The sequence below is a fragment of the Nanorana parkeri genome, unplaced genomic scaffold, assembly GCF_000935625.1.
Source record: "Nanorana parkeri isolate BGI_ZX_2015 unplaced genomic scaffold, ASM93562v1 scaffold18, whole genome shotgun sequence".
Classification (NCBI taxonomy): domain Eukaryota; kingdom Metazoa; phylum Chordata; class Amphibia; order Anura; family Dicroglossidae; genus Nanorana; species Nanorana parkeri.
In genome coordinates, this window is record NW_017306286.1 from 3,962,057 (window position 1) to 3,980,307 (window position 18,251).

General features: G+C 38.2%; 1 protein-coding gene across 1 annotated transcript in view; it reads left to right on the forward strand.

The window, feature by feature from the left end:
- Window positions 1–18,251, forward strand: part of MYO18B (myosin XVIIIB) — a 427,031-nt gene that overhangs the window by 299,496 nt on the left and 109,284 nt on the right. Inside the window, exons 35-38 of the mRNA XM_018560492.1 lie at window positions 4,438–4,551; window positions 6,413–6,529; window positions 8,181–8,264; window positions 17,132–17,269. Of these exons, the coding sequence (XP_018415994.1) occupies window positions 4,438–4,551; window positions 6,413–6,529; window positions 8,181–8,264; window positions 17,132–17,269 (453 nt within the window). The remainder of the gene's footprint in view (window positions 1–4,437; window positions 4,552–6,412; window positions 6,530–8,180; window positions 8,265–17,131; window positions 17,270–18,251) is intronic.

The following is an 18,251-nucleotide window of genomic DNA, read 5'->3' on the forward strand; positions in this document are numbered from 1 at the left end:
GTTTTGATGCACCAGGAGTGTATTTAGCTGGTTTAAACTGACATTTTAGTTGGGATTTAAGTGGTGTCTGTGCCCCCATGAAAAATATTTTTTTATTAGAGATTTTGTTTTATTATACCCTTGTAAGCTTAAAAAAAACCAACAACTTTTATTGCCTATTAACAAATGTCTACTTTGTAGCTGTTTTTGCTCAAGGATCTTTAGCTGCATGGCATGTGCAAGTAAAGTCATTAATATTTCACATAAGTATGAAAAAAACATAAATAGTTATTAAGAGACTACCCGTTACCAAACTGATCCTTACTTTTCCCCTGCATTTCTTGTACCCCACACACTGCATCAATGTTTAAAGTGTATCTAAAGACAAAAATGTATTTTTTAGTTTATGATAAAGTAGGGGAGGTTCAAACCTATTTGAATTTGTTGTTGCCTGTGTGCTATTGAGGAGACTTATCTTTACTTCCTGTCCGGTATGCACAACAGTAAGTGGGAGAAAATCTGTCCAAAACAAGGGAAATTCCCTCATGGACAGTTGCTACCACTACAATTTTCCACCATTTGAACACTTCCTCTCTATTTCTATTTTAGTAACAACTAAAAACTTTAGATTTTCTCTCACTTTCATGCTCAGCATGTTCGGCCGACCCAAAGCCACGTGAAGCCACCCGATGTATGGCTGATTTCTGCCAATATACGGCTGAAATCAGCCGTACCAGCCTGAAGTGAACAGCCGAACAGCGTTCGGCTCACTTCACTTCAGGTCGGTCTTTCACTCAGCTGCCTGTCGCAGCTTAGTGAATAGGCCCCTAAATAAAATAAAATAAACTACCCTAAATCCACTCACTCATTTTTTTACAAGTAAATAAACCCTGCTTCCATTTTCAGGTGAGGGGGATGATTTAAGGAATGTGGGAACAATGTGTTAGAGGACATAACTGTTTCTTCCACCTTTTACAATTCTTCATCATTTGGTGTCTGTCAAGCATTTTTCCAGTTGTTACACCTGCACAAAGGATAGATCATTTATGCAATTCAGTCATACTTTTGTAAAAGCTATCAGCTCTATTTAATACAGAGCTGTTTCCGTAGTAATCCATAGCATCCAAGCTGATATAGTGTCTGCATATGCCCCCCTCCATTAATTTGGGGTAGAGAGAAGCCAATTTAGCCTCTACAGATCTATCTGTGAACACTGGATTCATCTCAGAAATAAAAAGCAGGAGCTTTATGTACTACTTGCCATATATCATGAAAGATAGACATGAAATACTGAGCTAACCTTCAGACTCTCTCCTACATTTCTAGCACTGTGAACAGAAGGAAATTAGCATTTGCTCGAACTGTCCATCTGTTCATAAAAATAATTCATGTAGTCTGCGAACGTGTGTGAAATGATTTTCCATATCTGTGTATTCTCAGCATGTAAGTCACATAGAAATAATCCAATCACCTGCACCCTCCTCTGGACAGAATTAATCCTAATACACTTGCTGAGTTGCAGAGGGCAGGAACGGTCAAACTGGCTCACAGGTTAAATTGCAGTGCTGTGCTATCTAGGAGTGAATAGACTTATTAGCTTTTAAGCAGTAGAAGCTGAAAAGGGGTTATGATTTGTGTTCTATTTTTAGATTTTACTGCTGGTCAAACACATATTTTTTTCTACAGGGTTCTCTAGAAGTTAATGCACAGCAAGGCAATACATACTGTAACAACTCAGCAACTTATAGTGAACACAACAAGCTGCAGGCTTCATCATCTGCAAAGAAGCTAAAGAGATCTGTATATATTTCTACAGAGTAGCTCACAGGGAATGGTTTATATAACTACCCATATACATAGAAACATTAAATTTAGTCCTTTTTTGTCTTCAATATTTAGCAAAACCAAAAAAACTGTTGTTCTGATGTCTCCATACTAAACTCTATTATGCTTAAAAAAAACCATAGAAATGTGTTTGCTAACTTTTGCTTTGTGTCAGCCAAGTCACTGATTGAAAGAAATTTGTGGATTTTATACTGTTAATCACAGTGAGCTGCAAGAGAGGATCCAAGAACTAAAGACAAATATGTAGAAGGGGGATAAAAATCAGAAGGTCTGATGTTGAAGCCCTACAGTCGTAAAACGTTTTAAGTTTTAGAGTAAGGTTGGCGATATAACCCCTGTCACCTTTTATCTCTTCAGGGAAGCCTATCCCACCTCAACCTAACCGCTCAACCATCATGCTCTCAAACAATTCATCCCCACACAGCTCCCTCCTCATGTATCACTTCTCCCTCCCTTTTAGATTGTAAGCCCTCAGGGGCAGGGCCCTCCTTACCATCTTGTCTTGATTTGTATTGTGATTGTAATGTCTTCCCTATATTGTAAAGCGCTGTGCAAACTGTTGGCGCTATATAAATCCTGTATAATAATAATAATAATAATTGGGGGCCTATTGAGGAGGTTTTCTGGCCAGACTTTAAAGCACGATTGAACTTTCAGTTTAAATTATGTAAATACACTACAGGTCATATAGGTCATCATAACAAAAGGTATTCAAATTTAGAAAGAAAAACAATATTCTTTCTAATGAAGCTACAAGCTTAATAGAAAAGCTTGTCCCCTGACAGCAGCTGCAGAGTGGGGCCCATGCTCTGTAGGGAAGCACTGATCTTTCTGCCACGGTCCAGCAAACCCTCTACTGACTTTTAATCAACACAGAGCATTCGTTTTGCTGATTGTAGAGCTTTAGGTCTGAATCAGCTGGGAGTGTATTGCACCTCTGCATAGAGACCAGTGATTGCCCACAGAAAGCAAAGGTTCAACTCTGCAGCTGCTGGTTGGGGACAGGTATTCCTTCTCAGGGTGTAACTGCTATCTAAAGAAAATTACACATTTTGTTTTGATGCACCAGGAGTGTATTTAGCTGGTTTAAACTGACATTTTAGTTGGGATTTAAGTGGTGTCTGTGCCCCCATGAAAAATATTTTTTTATTAGAGATTTTGTTTTATTATACCCTTGTAAGCTTAAAAAAAACCAACAACTTTTATTGCCTATTAACAAATGTCTACTTTGTAGCTGTTTTTGCTCAAGGATCTTTAGCTGCATGGCATGTGCAAGTAAAGTCATTAATATTTCACATAAGTATGAAAAAAACATAAATAGTTATTAAGAGACTACCCGTTACCAAACTGATCCTTACTTTTCCCCTGCATTTCTTGTACCCCACACACTGCATCAATGTTTAAAGTGTATCTAAAGACAAAAATGTATTTTTTAGTTTATGATAAAGTAGGGGAGGTTCAAACCTATTTGAATTTGTTGTTGCCTGTGTGCTATTGAGGAGACTTATCTTTACTTCCTGTCCGGTATGCACAACAGTAAGTGGGAGAAAATCTGTCCAAAACAAGGGAAATTCCCTCATGGACAGTTGCTACCACTACAATTTTCCACCATTTGAACACTTCCTCTCTATTTCTATTTTAGTAACAACTAAAAACTTTAGATTTTCTCTCACTTTCAGCCCTAGTGACAATGATTATTAAAACACATAGACATGAGTCTCTCAATTGGGCACACCCTCCACACTCTTATTGAAATAACTGATAACCACACTGATCTTACATGTCGATCCCATATTTTAATTCATGCTACTCTCTTCTTTATGTATTAATAGACCTGTCCTCTGTTTTCATGTACATAAAGATCTGAACATGTGTACTTTTTTGTGTGGCTGGTGCTGCTCTGTACCTGAATCTGTTGGCCATGGTAGAGTTTTTCATTTCACTAAATGAAAATTAAGTTGTCAATTTCACTATGCAGTAATGGTCACCTGTGACTGACTGTACTACTAGACTGCTCTTTTCAATAGAACATTTGCCTATCCTCCCAGAGGTAGAACATTATGGCATTTTCTTTAAAGAAATATGTGTTGCTTTATTTGTTTTCTAACTATTGAAGTAAAATGCTTGACAACCAAGAGGATAAACCTGAGGATATGCTATATGTACAGTATAAAGTATTTGCACATAAAAGTAATTTAAACCTTATCTGCAGGTAATTGAATTTCTTATGGGCCACTGTCAACTTTTGAGGCTGCCAGATACTGTGTATGCTTGGATCTCAAACATCTGGGACAAAAGATGCTACCTTTCAAGGTTTGACTTGGCAGTTGTTTGAAGCTCTTAAAGGATGGTTTGCATAGTTATCTTAATGATATGGGCAGTTGATAGGAGTCTGGAAACACCCATTTGAAAAAGTATCCCACCCACAGCTCATAAGAGGTCTAGACATATGTACAGAAAGCTTTAACCTTTTCTACCTATAACTGCAAGCATACTGGCTCTAATAATAACTAGGCATCTAATGACATCACTGCAGCAATACAGGACATAAATCACTACAACAATGTCTTTGGACTTAGTCTAATGCCTTCTTTAATTTTGTCTCTGTTTCAGCTTGAAGAAAGTGAGGCCAGGAACGCAGAGTCCCAAAAGTCCCTGAAGTCGCTGAGTTCTGAACTTGAAAATCTACACATAGAACTAGACAATTGTTCCAGGAATAAGAACATGGTAATTTAAATGTTTATCAGTTTCTGCTCCTTCCTAGAAAAGGGTTGTTAACCCCCAGATAAATAATATTGTGACCTTTATGTCATTTTGAAATTGAATGTATTCCTCTGCTGTAATTTATTTTAATTATTTGTGGAAACTGGAAATCTGCACCACTGTGGCTTTTTATCCACATATGTTCTTGGTGATAAATGAACAACCCATTTTGTACACAAAGACAAAAAAGACTATTCAGTATGAAATTGAAAATGCACATTACACGTGTAGTGTATTTGGGGGCGATTGAAAGAAAATTAATTACCAACTTGTTTCCTACCGGAAGCATCGTTCTTACCTTGTGCTAATTAATGTAGTAATTTAGTTTAACTTTTTCATGCACAGCCAAAATGGTGGCAAACTCAATTTACCAGCTGATGAAGCTGACCAATGCAAAGAGATTAATAATTTGTTGTACCTGAGCACCAGACCTGGACAGGAAAAAAAGGAGGGGTAAATGTCTTTAAAAATTTTAAAATGCCGCAAGTACAGAAAAATACCTTCCAGAAATCCAGTGTGCTCCTAAGTTTCTGTTATGGTGACAACGCAATGCATTTGCTGAACTGAAATCCCAAGCAGCATTGTTACGCTGTATAATTGTGTATGCCCCACTGCTCTTTATCCCTCTTCACATGCATATAATAATTTATTTCCCAGCAAAACAATGCTGCTGTCTTGATTACTAAGCACCTGCCCACACACTGTGCTAGGGAAAGGGTTCTTTGGAGATGTAGTTCTGGGGATGTACCTACCTCAGTAGCAACTCAGGTCCCAGCAGGTGCCCCTGCAAGAATTTTACAAGCTAGGTAATGATGCCATAGGAAGTAATAAATGCTGTGTCTTGTTACATGAACAAGGCAAAATACAGGGAGAAGAAGGTTGGGAGTAAATGTGGGTAATGCCTAGACATACATTTTAATTATTGACATAAATGGTGTTCTTTGCTTGAAAAGTTTCATACTTCGAATAAACAATATCTCTAAGATCAAAACCATTTCATGGAGTTGTGAAACAACTGCATTGGTTGAGTTGTAGTCAAGTGAGGTAGGGATACAGTGCCAGTGGAAGTTTGCTGGTTGATAGGGATGTGGGTTGCACAATGTCAATGGTTGCTAGGACCGAGGCAACCTTGGGTTCGGTTTCTTGGACGTTAACAAAACCCAGATCTGTGAACCCAGGCTAGTTCAATCCTTACTAATAGTTGAGCCAAATGATCTCCTGAGGCACAGGTTATGGTCAACATGTTTGTTTCTGGTCTGTAACTCAGAAAGGAAAGGAAATATACTTATCTGATCCTCGATCCCACCTGACTGCTAGACCCTGCAGCTTCTTCTCCTCCAGGCTCCAGCGTTTTAAGCCTCGCTGTCATCATCAGGTCTATGCAAGGTTCATTCACTTGCATTAGATGTGAGGACGCCGAGGTATATGCCAATAACTGGAGTGGAGGGGGAGGGAGATGAGTGGTCACTGCTACAGGATCGAGGATTAGGTGAGTGTATCTCTACTTTATTCTGTTCCCCAGACTAAAACAAGCAGTTAACCCTTGCAGTGTGAGGGCGGCCACATTGCAAGGGTTATCTTTTAAAAATCCTGAGATCTCCTTTAAATATGTAGTTAAAAAGAAAAATATGTATTCAATGTTGTTCACTGCAATGTACAAATGAATTTATTCTTCTTTGCAGATGATTTAAAACATTCTATGAAAGTTAACACTGGTACAGAAAATCCAAGCTGTTGGTGTTAATTCTTTGATCACTTAGTGTGCTTTTTTTTAAAAGAAAAAGGAAAACTATCACAGCCAGCGTATTTTGGTTCTCTTTGTCAGGTTGATGAACAGTTGTACCAGCTGCAGCATGAGAAAGCCGATCTGCTGAAAAGGATCGATGAGGACCAAGAGGACCTGAACGGGCTTATGAAGAAACACAAAGCTCTTATTGCTCAGGTGAAGATGAAACATTTAACAAAGCCTTCCACAGCTTTCAGTCAATTCAGAGGAGAAAATGTGCAGTTTACTCGAGAAAGAGTTTATGGATTAATATTTCTCACCTCATAGGGACCAGAAATGAGCACTGTGACATTAGGTTGGCAATACCGGGCATCTTCATCATACATCAGTGTAAGGTGAAAAAGCAGTATGAATCTATCTGACATGCATGACAAAGCTGCCATCAGATCTTCCTGACCAAAGTCACCCAAGCCATATTTATTTGCATTTCCAAGCAGCCAACAGAGATATTCCTATAACTTCTTTACTGTGTGTAGCTGAAGTCTTTGCTTGGAGGCTGTTTTGTTTGGGGGGTTAACAACTAGAAGAGAATGTATTTCCTGTATTACTGTAATTGTAGTGAAATCATAATTACATAGATTATTTAGAAAATATCTATATTTTAATTCATAGCGAAGTTCTGGAAAGTGTCTCTAGATTTCTCTATAATTTCTGATAATATATAGTATTTCTATTTGATGAACATTACTCTTTGGGATTCATCTATAATAGCCATGTGTATCTGGAGTCCCTTCTGAATTGTCTGTTTTGCCCCCCTTGCTTTCCTGAGCAGAAACTGGATAATGTTTTTTGTGCCCTGTATCTTTTTATAAGGTTCCCTTCAGTAAAGATGGATTATCTGTATTCTGCTCACCTTTGCTATACTTGCGTGTTACAAAATTAGTCTCTTTATAAATTATTTCAAGGACATATCATGCATTTTGTTTGACAACAACTTGCTTTTTACCCCTACAAATGGGCAAAATTGTATGACAAGATTTGCCCTGTACACTTCAATAGGGTTCACAGCAAAGTTTACGAACTTCAAGCAATATTCACAATCTGAACCCAGGGTAGAATCTCCCCTTCCTGTTGGTAAATCAATACTAATGCCTTGGCAGAACTACAATAAATTATGACATTGCATGTGGTGATAGTATTTCAGTAAATTATTTTTCTAACGTTTATTTTTATCTTGTCATAGACAAAACATGTAAACTTAGCTGTCCAGCAGAAGGCTTAGTGCTTGACCATTTGCATCAATAGTGTATTTTGTTTTAGGATTTAGGCTGGATTCACAATGCTGTTCTGTATTAGAGGACACATGTTTGCACATTATGCTGCACATTCATGTGCATTAGGGTAAGGCAATCCATTCATCTAGATGGGCTGCCTAACGCACCAAAAAAAGGTACATGCAGCATTTTCAGAAGCGCAGCACACAGCAACACACTGCAACACACTGCACTGCAGCGCTGCAATGAAAATGGGTTGAGAAGGTGCATTGGCTTTTATGAAGTTGTTTTTTTTTTAATTAAAGATATTAGGATGTGCTTGCTGGTGATGTTTTTAATGGATAACACAGAAATAGACAGTGCACTTTCAGTGCCCCAAAGGTTTACATTGTTATAATGAGTGAGTTGTACATCTGCTTCCTAATCATATTTATTCAGTCACAAAACATTCAGTCGTGGTCCTTGAAAAATGTAATTATAAATGGTGACTTATGATAATGCCATGTCGTAGCAAACAGTTATGTCAGTTTTTGATTGTGGATAAAGTCAATTTTATGCTAATTCTGTATCATTATTTATCTCTTAAAAATTAGTCAGCATCAGACATTGCCCATATTCGAGAACTACAATCTAAACTTGAAGATGTACAAAAAGAGAAGCAGAGTCTCCAGGAGAAGGTAAAAATAATTCTATTTCATATTTTGAATTCTGACTGTTTGCCAGTGATGATTTGCATTATAGATGATTTTAATTTAAAAAAAAAAACGTATTAAGGATAAGTGGAAGTGTTTCTCCAATCAATGACAATCCGTCATGGGTTGATAATGGACTGTGGAACCCATACCACATACCCCATGTCTTTAACTGAGTGCCCCAGGTCTCCTTTGTAGTAATTTTTCTTATCCCAAGTATGATTCTGTAGGCAAACATAGTTCAGTCTCTATTATACTTTAATTGTGAGGATTTTTTTATGTACCTAGAACATTTACTCCCACACTTGCACTAATAACAGCACTCTCCCCCTTACTGTGCTTTAGAGTTATATCCAGTAGATGATTTAGTGAATTCAAGAAACTGCCTTTTTAAATGGAATAGTGGGCTTCTATGTTTATCTGTATTTGGCAATACATGTTTATTTTCACTTAATAGATTAATTATAGTCGCTATAAGGTGTGGGGGAAGCAATGGCATTGCGAGATGGTTTTGGGTGTCATTTTGAATATCGTTTTTTTTTAAATTTAGGGCCTCTATTTACAAACAATGGTTTAGCTTTAAGGGAGAGTAGGAGGAAAGAAAAAGAAAACAAGTACAGCAAGGATAAAAGAGATAGAAGTGATGAAATGGGGGAAGAGAAATAGCCTTACCCACTTTTCATTATGTTATTCTACAAATTTCACAACATTTCAGGTCTTCCAAGACCCTATCAATGCTCCTTAATGTTGTAATTCAGTTTCTAACTTGCAATGGATAAATAACAGATGACTGGCAACAGTCATCTGTTATTCAGATGCCGGCTTTTAGTTTCAAGTCAGATGCCGGCTTTTACTTTCATTTTCGAGCCGCGTACAGCAGAGGACGCCGCGGGATCGCAGGGACAAGGTGAGTGTCACTTTTCTGTGCAGCCCCGAGTCTGGCTCGGGGTTACCGCTCCTAGCATTGAAAATTCACCCCGAGCCAGACTCGGGATTACCGCCAGGGAGGTTAAAGCGTCCGTTATGGTCAATTTTGAGTATGGTAGTTTTTTTGCGATTTAATGGGTGCGCGCAATTTTAAAACTTGACATGTTTGGTGTCTATTTACCCGACGTGACCCCCGTCTTTTATATTGTACCAAAAAATTGGGTAATGATAAATGTTTTATAACATAACGTAGGGAGAACAGGTTTTTTTTAAAAAGTTTCGGTACTTTTTTTTATTATACAGTAAAAAAAAAAACCTGTAGTGGTGATTAAATACCACCAAAAGAAAGCTCTATCTGTCCCCAAAAAATGGTATAAAATTCATTTCAGTGCAGCGTTGCATGATGGAATAAATGTCAGTCAAAGTACCGCAGCGCTGAAAAATGGCCTGGCCAGGAAAGGGGTATAAACACCCCGGTCAGCAAGTGGTTAAAGAAGAACTATGAGGTGAGGGATTTTCACTCATCCTCATATTTAGAGCTGAGTGTGACAATAAAACTGTTCTATTGATCCGGAAGTGAGCGAACACATACCATCACTCGCTCACTTCCCGATCATCTCCCTGCAGAGAGCAGTGGCTGTCAGTCACCGCTCCCCGCAGGGATTTCCCCCCCCCCTCTCCGATCCTCCAGCGCCGACTCCAGCTGGTGGGCACAGCTGGCTCTGCCTCTAGATAGCCAGAGCTCCTTTAACTAGATAGGCAGATCAGCTAACTGGATGAATCTCTACAGTGTCGAGCATTGTTTACTATAAGTTATATAACATTTGTCAGCCTATATAGCGGGCTACTGCCATTGCAGCCAGGAAGGATCCTGACAATATTGTCAGGGTCCACCCAGCTGCCTGATTGACAGCTGGATCTGCCTTTCTAGAGCCAGAGAAAGCTGCACCCACCGCCACCCCCCTGTCTGTCCCTCCAATGAGCTCTGGAGGAACAGAGAGGGGAGGAGGGAAATACCTGCAGGAGGTGGTGACTGACATTCACTAATCTCTGCAGGGAGAAGACCGCGAACTGACTGATCACCAATTACATGATTGCTCAGCTCTTGATATATATGTCCCACGCTGGCTCTAAGTATATGGACGAGTATATTTTACTTTCCCAATACATCTCCTTTAATTGTAGTATTTTGCTAAATTATGTAGTGTTTTTTTTAAATGCGCTACCACAAAACTGTATGTAAAAGTCAATTTAACAAGGATCATCACAAAGATTATCACTCCTTACTGTATTTATCAAGCCAACCCTTTTTTTCTCAGTGTTGAATAGAGAATTAGAAATCCTGTTGAGTTTTTACTGCATTTTGGCCTTCGTTAGAGTAATTTCCTCCTCTCACTTCTTGTCCAGCTGACAAAGGATTTACCAGACAGAAATTGAGTTAAAATCTGCAATACAGACAGCAATATAAAACTGAGCGGGTTTCAAATCCTTTCCTATGCTACTAAAAAAAAAACCTTTTCCATTTCTGTCTTTGCTGCTGTTGGAAATGTGCCCTCACCTGACTGGTGGAATAATTGTCAGCTGGACTGGTAGTTACAGGAACTCTTTCTAATGGTGTCTCAGATAGTAATAAAACACAACATGGGTTCTAATCCTTCCCATCTCTATTCTAAACTAAAAAAAGAGAAGGTTTTGGCTGGACATATACTTTAGTATATCAATGTGGCCTGGAGAAAATTGTGAGTATCTATGAGGTGTCTGTTAGGAAGATGAGGAAAGGGGCTAATCAGAAATAGTAGATTTCAGCAGTTTAATATCAACTATGAGTGAAAAAATACCAAATCAACACCTTGATATGATATTTGTTTCAGAGAATATATTCAGAATACATTTCATAGTGTACATTTCTAAAAAAAAATTATTGTGAGGTAAAATAATGAATGCAGCTAAAATAATCCATGCATCTTAGTACATGCCTAAATGACTAAGTGTTGGACATTAACAAGGGTCTACTGGTGTTGTTGCAAAGGTAGGAGAACTGCCAACACAGCATCTTCTGACAAAAAAACATTAATCATACACATCTTCTAGATGAGGTCCCTCTCCCAGGAGAAAAGAAAGGCATTCCCAGTACAAATTGACAGATCTATATTTATATATCCATAAATAGCTCTGTACATAAAAATTGTAATTCCGTTTGCCATACTGAAAAGTGCTAGATTTGATAATTTAGCTGCATTTATTCTTCTTCAAAGAGCATTAATCTAAAAAGCATATTAAGCCACTAATTAACACACACAGACACACAGACACACACACACACACACACACACACACATTAATTAGTGGCTTAACCTGCAAGGTAAACTAAATGAGTACAAATGTATCATATCATCTTTTAAAAGCAGCACTTTTTTTTTTTTTTACAAATACAGATCTACCTTAACTGGACCTTGCAGTAAAATGCTTATTGGATCCAGGCGCCTCTTCCCCCCTGTAATATCACTGCATAATAATATTTGGAATGAATTAAAAAAAGTTAGATGATATCCTTACCTTACCCTTTTCTTCTGCCCACAGTGCCTTGGCAAGAGTGATGTCACACTCCTTCTGGTGAGGTTCTGGGAATGATGAGGATCCCAAATCTTATGAGAAGACAATCTTGTAGTGTCTTCTTGGCAGATTTGAGGTACCTGCAGGGCCAGACTGGGGACAAAAAATAGGCCCGGGCATTTTAGCCTGAGCAGCCCAATCATGTGACCCCCAAAGACCCCGCCCCAATCTAGTGGCAGGGCCAAACACAGAGGTGCAATCCCGGGGCAGAGCCAAACACTGAAGCGCAATCGATGGGAGGGGCCTGTCCCTGGTAAGTACAGGAGGTCTACAGTTGACAAGCCTTGCTACAACCAGCATACAAACCTTGTCACACTATACAAACCTTGCAACAACCAACATACAAACTTTACAACAATATAGGATGCTTGCTACAGAGAAATCTTGTGATATCCTCAGAGGATCTCCACCTCCCCAGCTGTCCTCCACACCCCATGCACAGTGTACAGGTCAATGCACCTGAATTAGCGCCTCAGAGTTCTTCAGCAACACCGACGCAATACCACCAATTCCGTACATAGGCGAACCACAGCAACACCTGTGTAATACACTGCATTCCTGTGCAATACACTACATACCTGTAATACAGTACAGGTATGTACTGTATTACACAGGATTTTAGGATAGGGACCAGTGGCAGCTGCAATCCATGTGCCCCTGGGAGTTCTGCCATTGACTCTAAGCTTTAGCGGGACTACAACTCCCAGTAATACATTACTTACTGCCTATGCAGCTGCCTGAAAGCGCCGGCACTACTCGGAGCAGGCCATCGGGCATAGTGGGCTGGGCCAAGCCAAACTTAATCAGGCTGATTGTGTTCAGTTCAGCCCAGCCCAGCCCACAGGAAAAGCCGGTATGCCCAATGACCAGTCCGCCCCTGGGTACTTGCCATTTGCCAGGAAGATAGTGAAGATAGTGACAATACACTGGTCAGGGGTCAGATAAGATATTACAATGGTCAGATAAGAATGTAATCTAATTTTTTTCCTTACAGGTGCATTTTTCAACTATTATTATGTAGAGTTAGGGGGCCTAAATCTAATAATCAGACATTGCATTTTACTGCAAGGTCTGCTTTAAAGGAAAATAGGCAGGTTGACCCCTCCTTCTAAAAAAAAGCTAGCTTTCTGTGTTCCAACAGCCTTAAAAACTCTAAAATCTCTGATTTGGAACAGATCAGTCGAGACTTCTTATGACTTTCTAAATCTACATGCTTGTTCCACGTCAGTATCTAAAAACATATAAGCCAGAGACAGATAGTTAGGTAGAATTTTAAAGAGGAGGCCAGCAATGGCAGTGCCATGTTTTTCTTACTACACTCACTACTTTATCTAAAGAAAGAAAAGTGTAAGTGATATTAGGTCAGTTTAATAACTAAAATACTATTTGTTTAAGCTTTGTTTTGGATATTCAAAGAAATTGCATATTGTTTCAGTTTTGTGGATTGGTGGATTGGTAACTAGGAATTGACATTTTATTAATGAGATCCAGTTGATTGGACCTATGGAAAAATCTGAATATCCAGTCTTAAGCTGGTATTATTAGTGTGCAAGCTTGCCTATAAAAATTTATATTTGTCTCTTTATTTACTTTCTCTGAGCCTGATATGTCAGCCTGAGGACCATGGGCCAGAGGTACCTCAAGTCTCACAGTTGCTGCACACACTTTTACCCAGCTCCTGGGAGTGCATAACATTGTCAGACCACAGAACCTCATAATTAAAGTCACACTAAACTCAGGAGTTAAATCTTAAAAATGCCTTCAAGTAATTATTACCAAAAATGTAGCTTATTTATGTATCACTCAGCTCTGTACATCCTCAAATCATCTCTGAATTCATGCTGACACTGTCCTTCCTTCTGGAGTGTGGCTACTTTTGTTCCCCATGGTCCCTGTGTAAAGTAGCCACCCCTCCAAGCTCACTCCCATGATAAACTACAATCTCAATACAAATTAGTAAACTTAAGATGGGATTGTAGTTCATCATGGGAGTGAGCTTGGTACAGTGGCTACTTTACAACACACACAGGGACTATGGGTAACTAAAGTAGCAACGCTCCATAAGGAAGGACAGTGTCAGCACCAATTCAGAGATGATTTGAGGATCTACAGCTGAGTGATACACAAATAAGATACATTTTTGTTAATAGTGTACTCAAATGCATTTTTAGGATTTAGCTCCCGAGTTTAGTGTCACTTTAAATATGTGAAAAACCACATGTTGTATTATTTGAGACTGTGAAGCACTCTCAGGTGACAACTGTGAGAAAAAGTTAAATATCTTATTAACCTTGTATTACCGTTTACAACTCTTATTAAAAAATAAAATTAAAAAAAGCTATATTTTGAATGGTGATTTTGGGGTTACCACCATTCACGTTCATCCCCCATTTACATCCTAGTGTTTTGTCCTTTGATTTGGCTCAACATGAAGAATCCCATAATATTCAGTGGTGCCCATTCATACTTCAGAGTTGTGTCACCTGCAGAATTTTGGCCCCCATAAATTTCAATGGGAGTTCCTGAAAAATGTGCATGATATGTGTTTTTCATGCAATTTTGTGCCTAACACCCATCTCCTACTCCTAGTATCTAGCTTTCCATTGGCTAAAACAAAAACTCTTAAGCCTGAAAACACCTGAAAAACACATACAAAAAGGCACATAAACACGCAAAAAAAGCTTCACAATTGCCTGAAGTGCTCATGCATGTGAATAGGGTCTAAATAATGGCTTATATTCCACATAGTAGACTTAACACTAGAGCTGTCATATTTTTTTTAATAGTGAGGGTTTACTATATATAGGTGTGCGCTAATATTAACATTAAATAGCATTATTGAAATAATATATAGTTCTATTCAAACGCACACCTTTGCTGTATAAAAGGACCATGAATGTGCAGCTTGACCGAAGAAGAAATGGTAATTGTAATAGCAGTATTTTTATTCGCCTTTCCTGCTCCTCATGTGATTACTGCTACATTGTAGAGCTATGTTCTTGTAATCAATGTAACCTGTAATTTTAATCATTGGTCATCGCAATAGCAGGTTGGCTGCTGAAAGGAAATTAATTTATTCTGGTTATTGCCCTATCTCATTCACACTCTCCTGCTTAGTGGGAATAAGAAGTTCTTAAAAAAAAACAACTCAATGATAAGCGCTGTTATGCTTAACATTTCTATGCACAGTGTTGCTCTTGAATGCAATGACAGCTATTGAGTACATATAATAATGTACTTCTGACGTAGATTATACAAGGCAGTAGTTCTCAAGAAGTCAAGGGGAGCTATATAAAGAGTCATGATATAAAGTAAATTGCTCATTATTTGGCACACAAGGCTTTTGACTTGTACAGCAGAGACTAAAACTGCCCATGCCCAGGCAAGTATTATACCCGGCACAAAGGGCAGGGCTTAGTAAGTGTGTGGGTCTGACCTTGGTAATGATGATAGTAAAAAAGGAAAAGCATTTTTTGCTATTTATCGGTATAGTAAGTGACCTATGACTTCTCACAATGAACAGAGATCAGTCAGGAAATATGCTTAGGGTTAAGTAATTTGTTCATATGTTTTGGTTAAATTGTATGTATATTCAAATTGAATTAAGTAGGAAAGGATTATAACCTCTGTTAAGCTTTTTTGCTGTCTATGTCCTACTCCTCTTTCCATTTGATCTGGTGACTATTGTCACCAAGACAAAAAGCGATGAGAAATTAAAAATGTTGCAGTTGTCACCAGAATGAGAGCTGAGGCTATATTTTCAGAAGAGACAACTGTCTAAGAGGGGAATTCCTTAACTTTGTAGAAAATTCTTCTCACTTCCTGTCCTGTCTCTGGGATAGGAAGTTAAGGGATATCTCCTCAATGGAACACAGACAGCAAAGAATAGTGTGTGGCTCAAATGTCTGTCTATGATACAACTCAATCTGAATGTTGTTTGTTCCACATACTTTTGCTGCTTATCAGCTGTTGAGAGTGGGGGAAAACCGAAGGATACAACATGTTATGTGTTGTATGGAGAAGCCATGCCAACTTCTGAGGGTGCCTAGTAAAGATCAGGCACTCCTTAGACTCTGCAAATTAGAGGACCCAACCCAACCATTGGTGACACAGCGGGACTGCATTCCTTGGAAATGTGACCCAAGTATCAGTTAAATATTGGGGTTGACTTATTAAAGACAAATAGGTTCTTTAATTTGCAAAGGAATTTGCACTTTGCAAGGAAATTTTCCATTTAGCATAGTGAATGAGATGAAGCTTTGCTGACTTCAATAATCAAGTTCAATGTGAAAGCAAAAATTACATCAGTCAACACAATAGTTCTAAGAATTCTCTTTCCCAGTAGCAAAATCCACTCAATTACCCCCCCTCCCCTCCCACACCATCCAATGATTTCACACTTATGTAGGTTGGAGCTCATACTGCGGTATATTATCTTATATTTATGCTTATACAATATTTAACCAGTCTTGCATATTTTATTCTAAGAAGTGATTTTTGTACAATGGTGGCAAAATTTTTTTTTTAATATACCCAGTTGTGCATGGTTTTACTTTGATAAGTGTAATACTCAAATGTATTCCTTATTCTTTTAAATATGTTAAAAGAGGATCCATGAATTTAATACCCTATAATTTTGAGTAATTGAATATACCGCATTATCTATCCTGCTCTGCTAATTCCCAAACTACCTTCATAAACAGTGCCGTGGTCATAAACTATGCTACTTCATAAAGTGCTGGCCTCAGTCTTTCACTTTTATAGCTGAATGCCTTTTTCTGCTGTGACACAACTAAAACCCTGAATATATCTTAAAGAACAATAGACCTCACATAAAGGAAAGGAAAATATGGATTTTGCTTGCATCAACTTTTCAGATAATATTTTGTAGAACAGGTTAAACATGAACCTGATGGGTCTGCATGGGTGCAATGGTTTAAAAGCGTCATGACTGAAGATTAGACATTTGCAATTCGTTTCGTTCCGAAACGAAATTCGGGCGAATTTTTGGAAATTCAGACATTCGGATGTAAACGAAACGAACGTTCGAACGAACTACCGCTAACGAATTTCGTCCGAATCCGAATTCCGAATCCGAATTGACTTTCACACCCGAATCCCGAAAAACGAAATAACACAAAATCGGAATTAAAATGAAACGAAACGAAACAAATTTTTTGACAGTGCACATGTTTACTGAAGATACATCCAAGAGTTTAAAAGAGAGGTGAATGGTAGGGGCTCATTTAGATATGACATTATCAAGGCTGCCAGCACTCATTAACTTATTAATGTATTTTGGGTTGAAACAGCTGCAGGTGGCACAGAGCCGCATTGACTATTTGGAGCATTCTATGGTGGAGCGTTCAATTGTAAGCCGGCAAGAAGCTGTGATCTGTGATTTGGAAAACAAACTGGAGTTTCAGAGAGCTCAGATTAAAAGGTTTGAAGTAAGTAGAACTGACTGTATTCTACTCTTATATTTTTCCATGTTTACTGTTAGAACATTTTTTTTCTGTATCCATGTCTGAACTAAATCATAATGCATATAAAATAAAACATTGTTTTTTTATAACTGAGACTTGTAGATGCACAGCTCATTGAGAGTATAACAGCAAGAGGAATAGTTGCTTATGAAAACATTGCTTATACAAGTGAAATTTTTACCCCAAACTCTCCAGCAAAAGATATCACTACTCTATGTTACTTAGATAGGCACTTTAACATAAATAAGTGTACATATTATTTACAGTACACAGTATAAACATTCTTTACAGTATCTGCCCTAGTGAGAAAGAAGGAGATTAAGAGCTTTAGCTTAACTAAATTTTCAGTGGCACTCCCCTGACCCATTTGGTGATATCTGGCCAGCTTTGGTCAACCCTAAAGTTTGTGATCCCCCCACACTTATGTAAAATGTCATGAGACGGTCACAGAGGGGGGTAACCTTATAATACAAGTATTTTTTACTATATATTTTGGAGTTACATAGGACAAGAATAACCATAAATAATGTGTCTTTGCCATCTACCCCCTCTTTCAAGTTACTAATAAAGGTGTCTTACCACTGGATGCCCACATTTTGCTTTAATACAGATTGAAGACAATCCACCTATTAAGCATGGTTCTATCATAAAAGTTCTATTTATCAGAATGCCCAAGAGATGTAGCTTATATATACTACATAATACTTTTGTGTTAATTGAAGGTGAGCCAAACACACTGGTTCTAAAAATGAGTCTGCAAATACATAAGACACTACCAGTAAGATTAAAAAGATGCTACATCATTGTTCCAGTCTATGTCATCACGATTATAGCTTGTTGTTTTAAAAGAAACTTCCTGATCTCTGTTTGCTTTCAATATACACACTTCATTCACCTATGTGGTTTCTCATATTGAAAATCTATTTCATTATTAAATGTCCAAGCC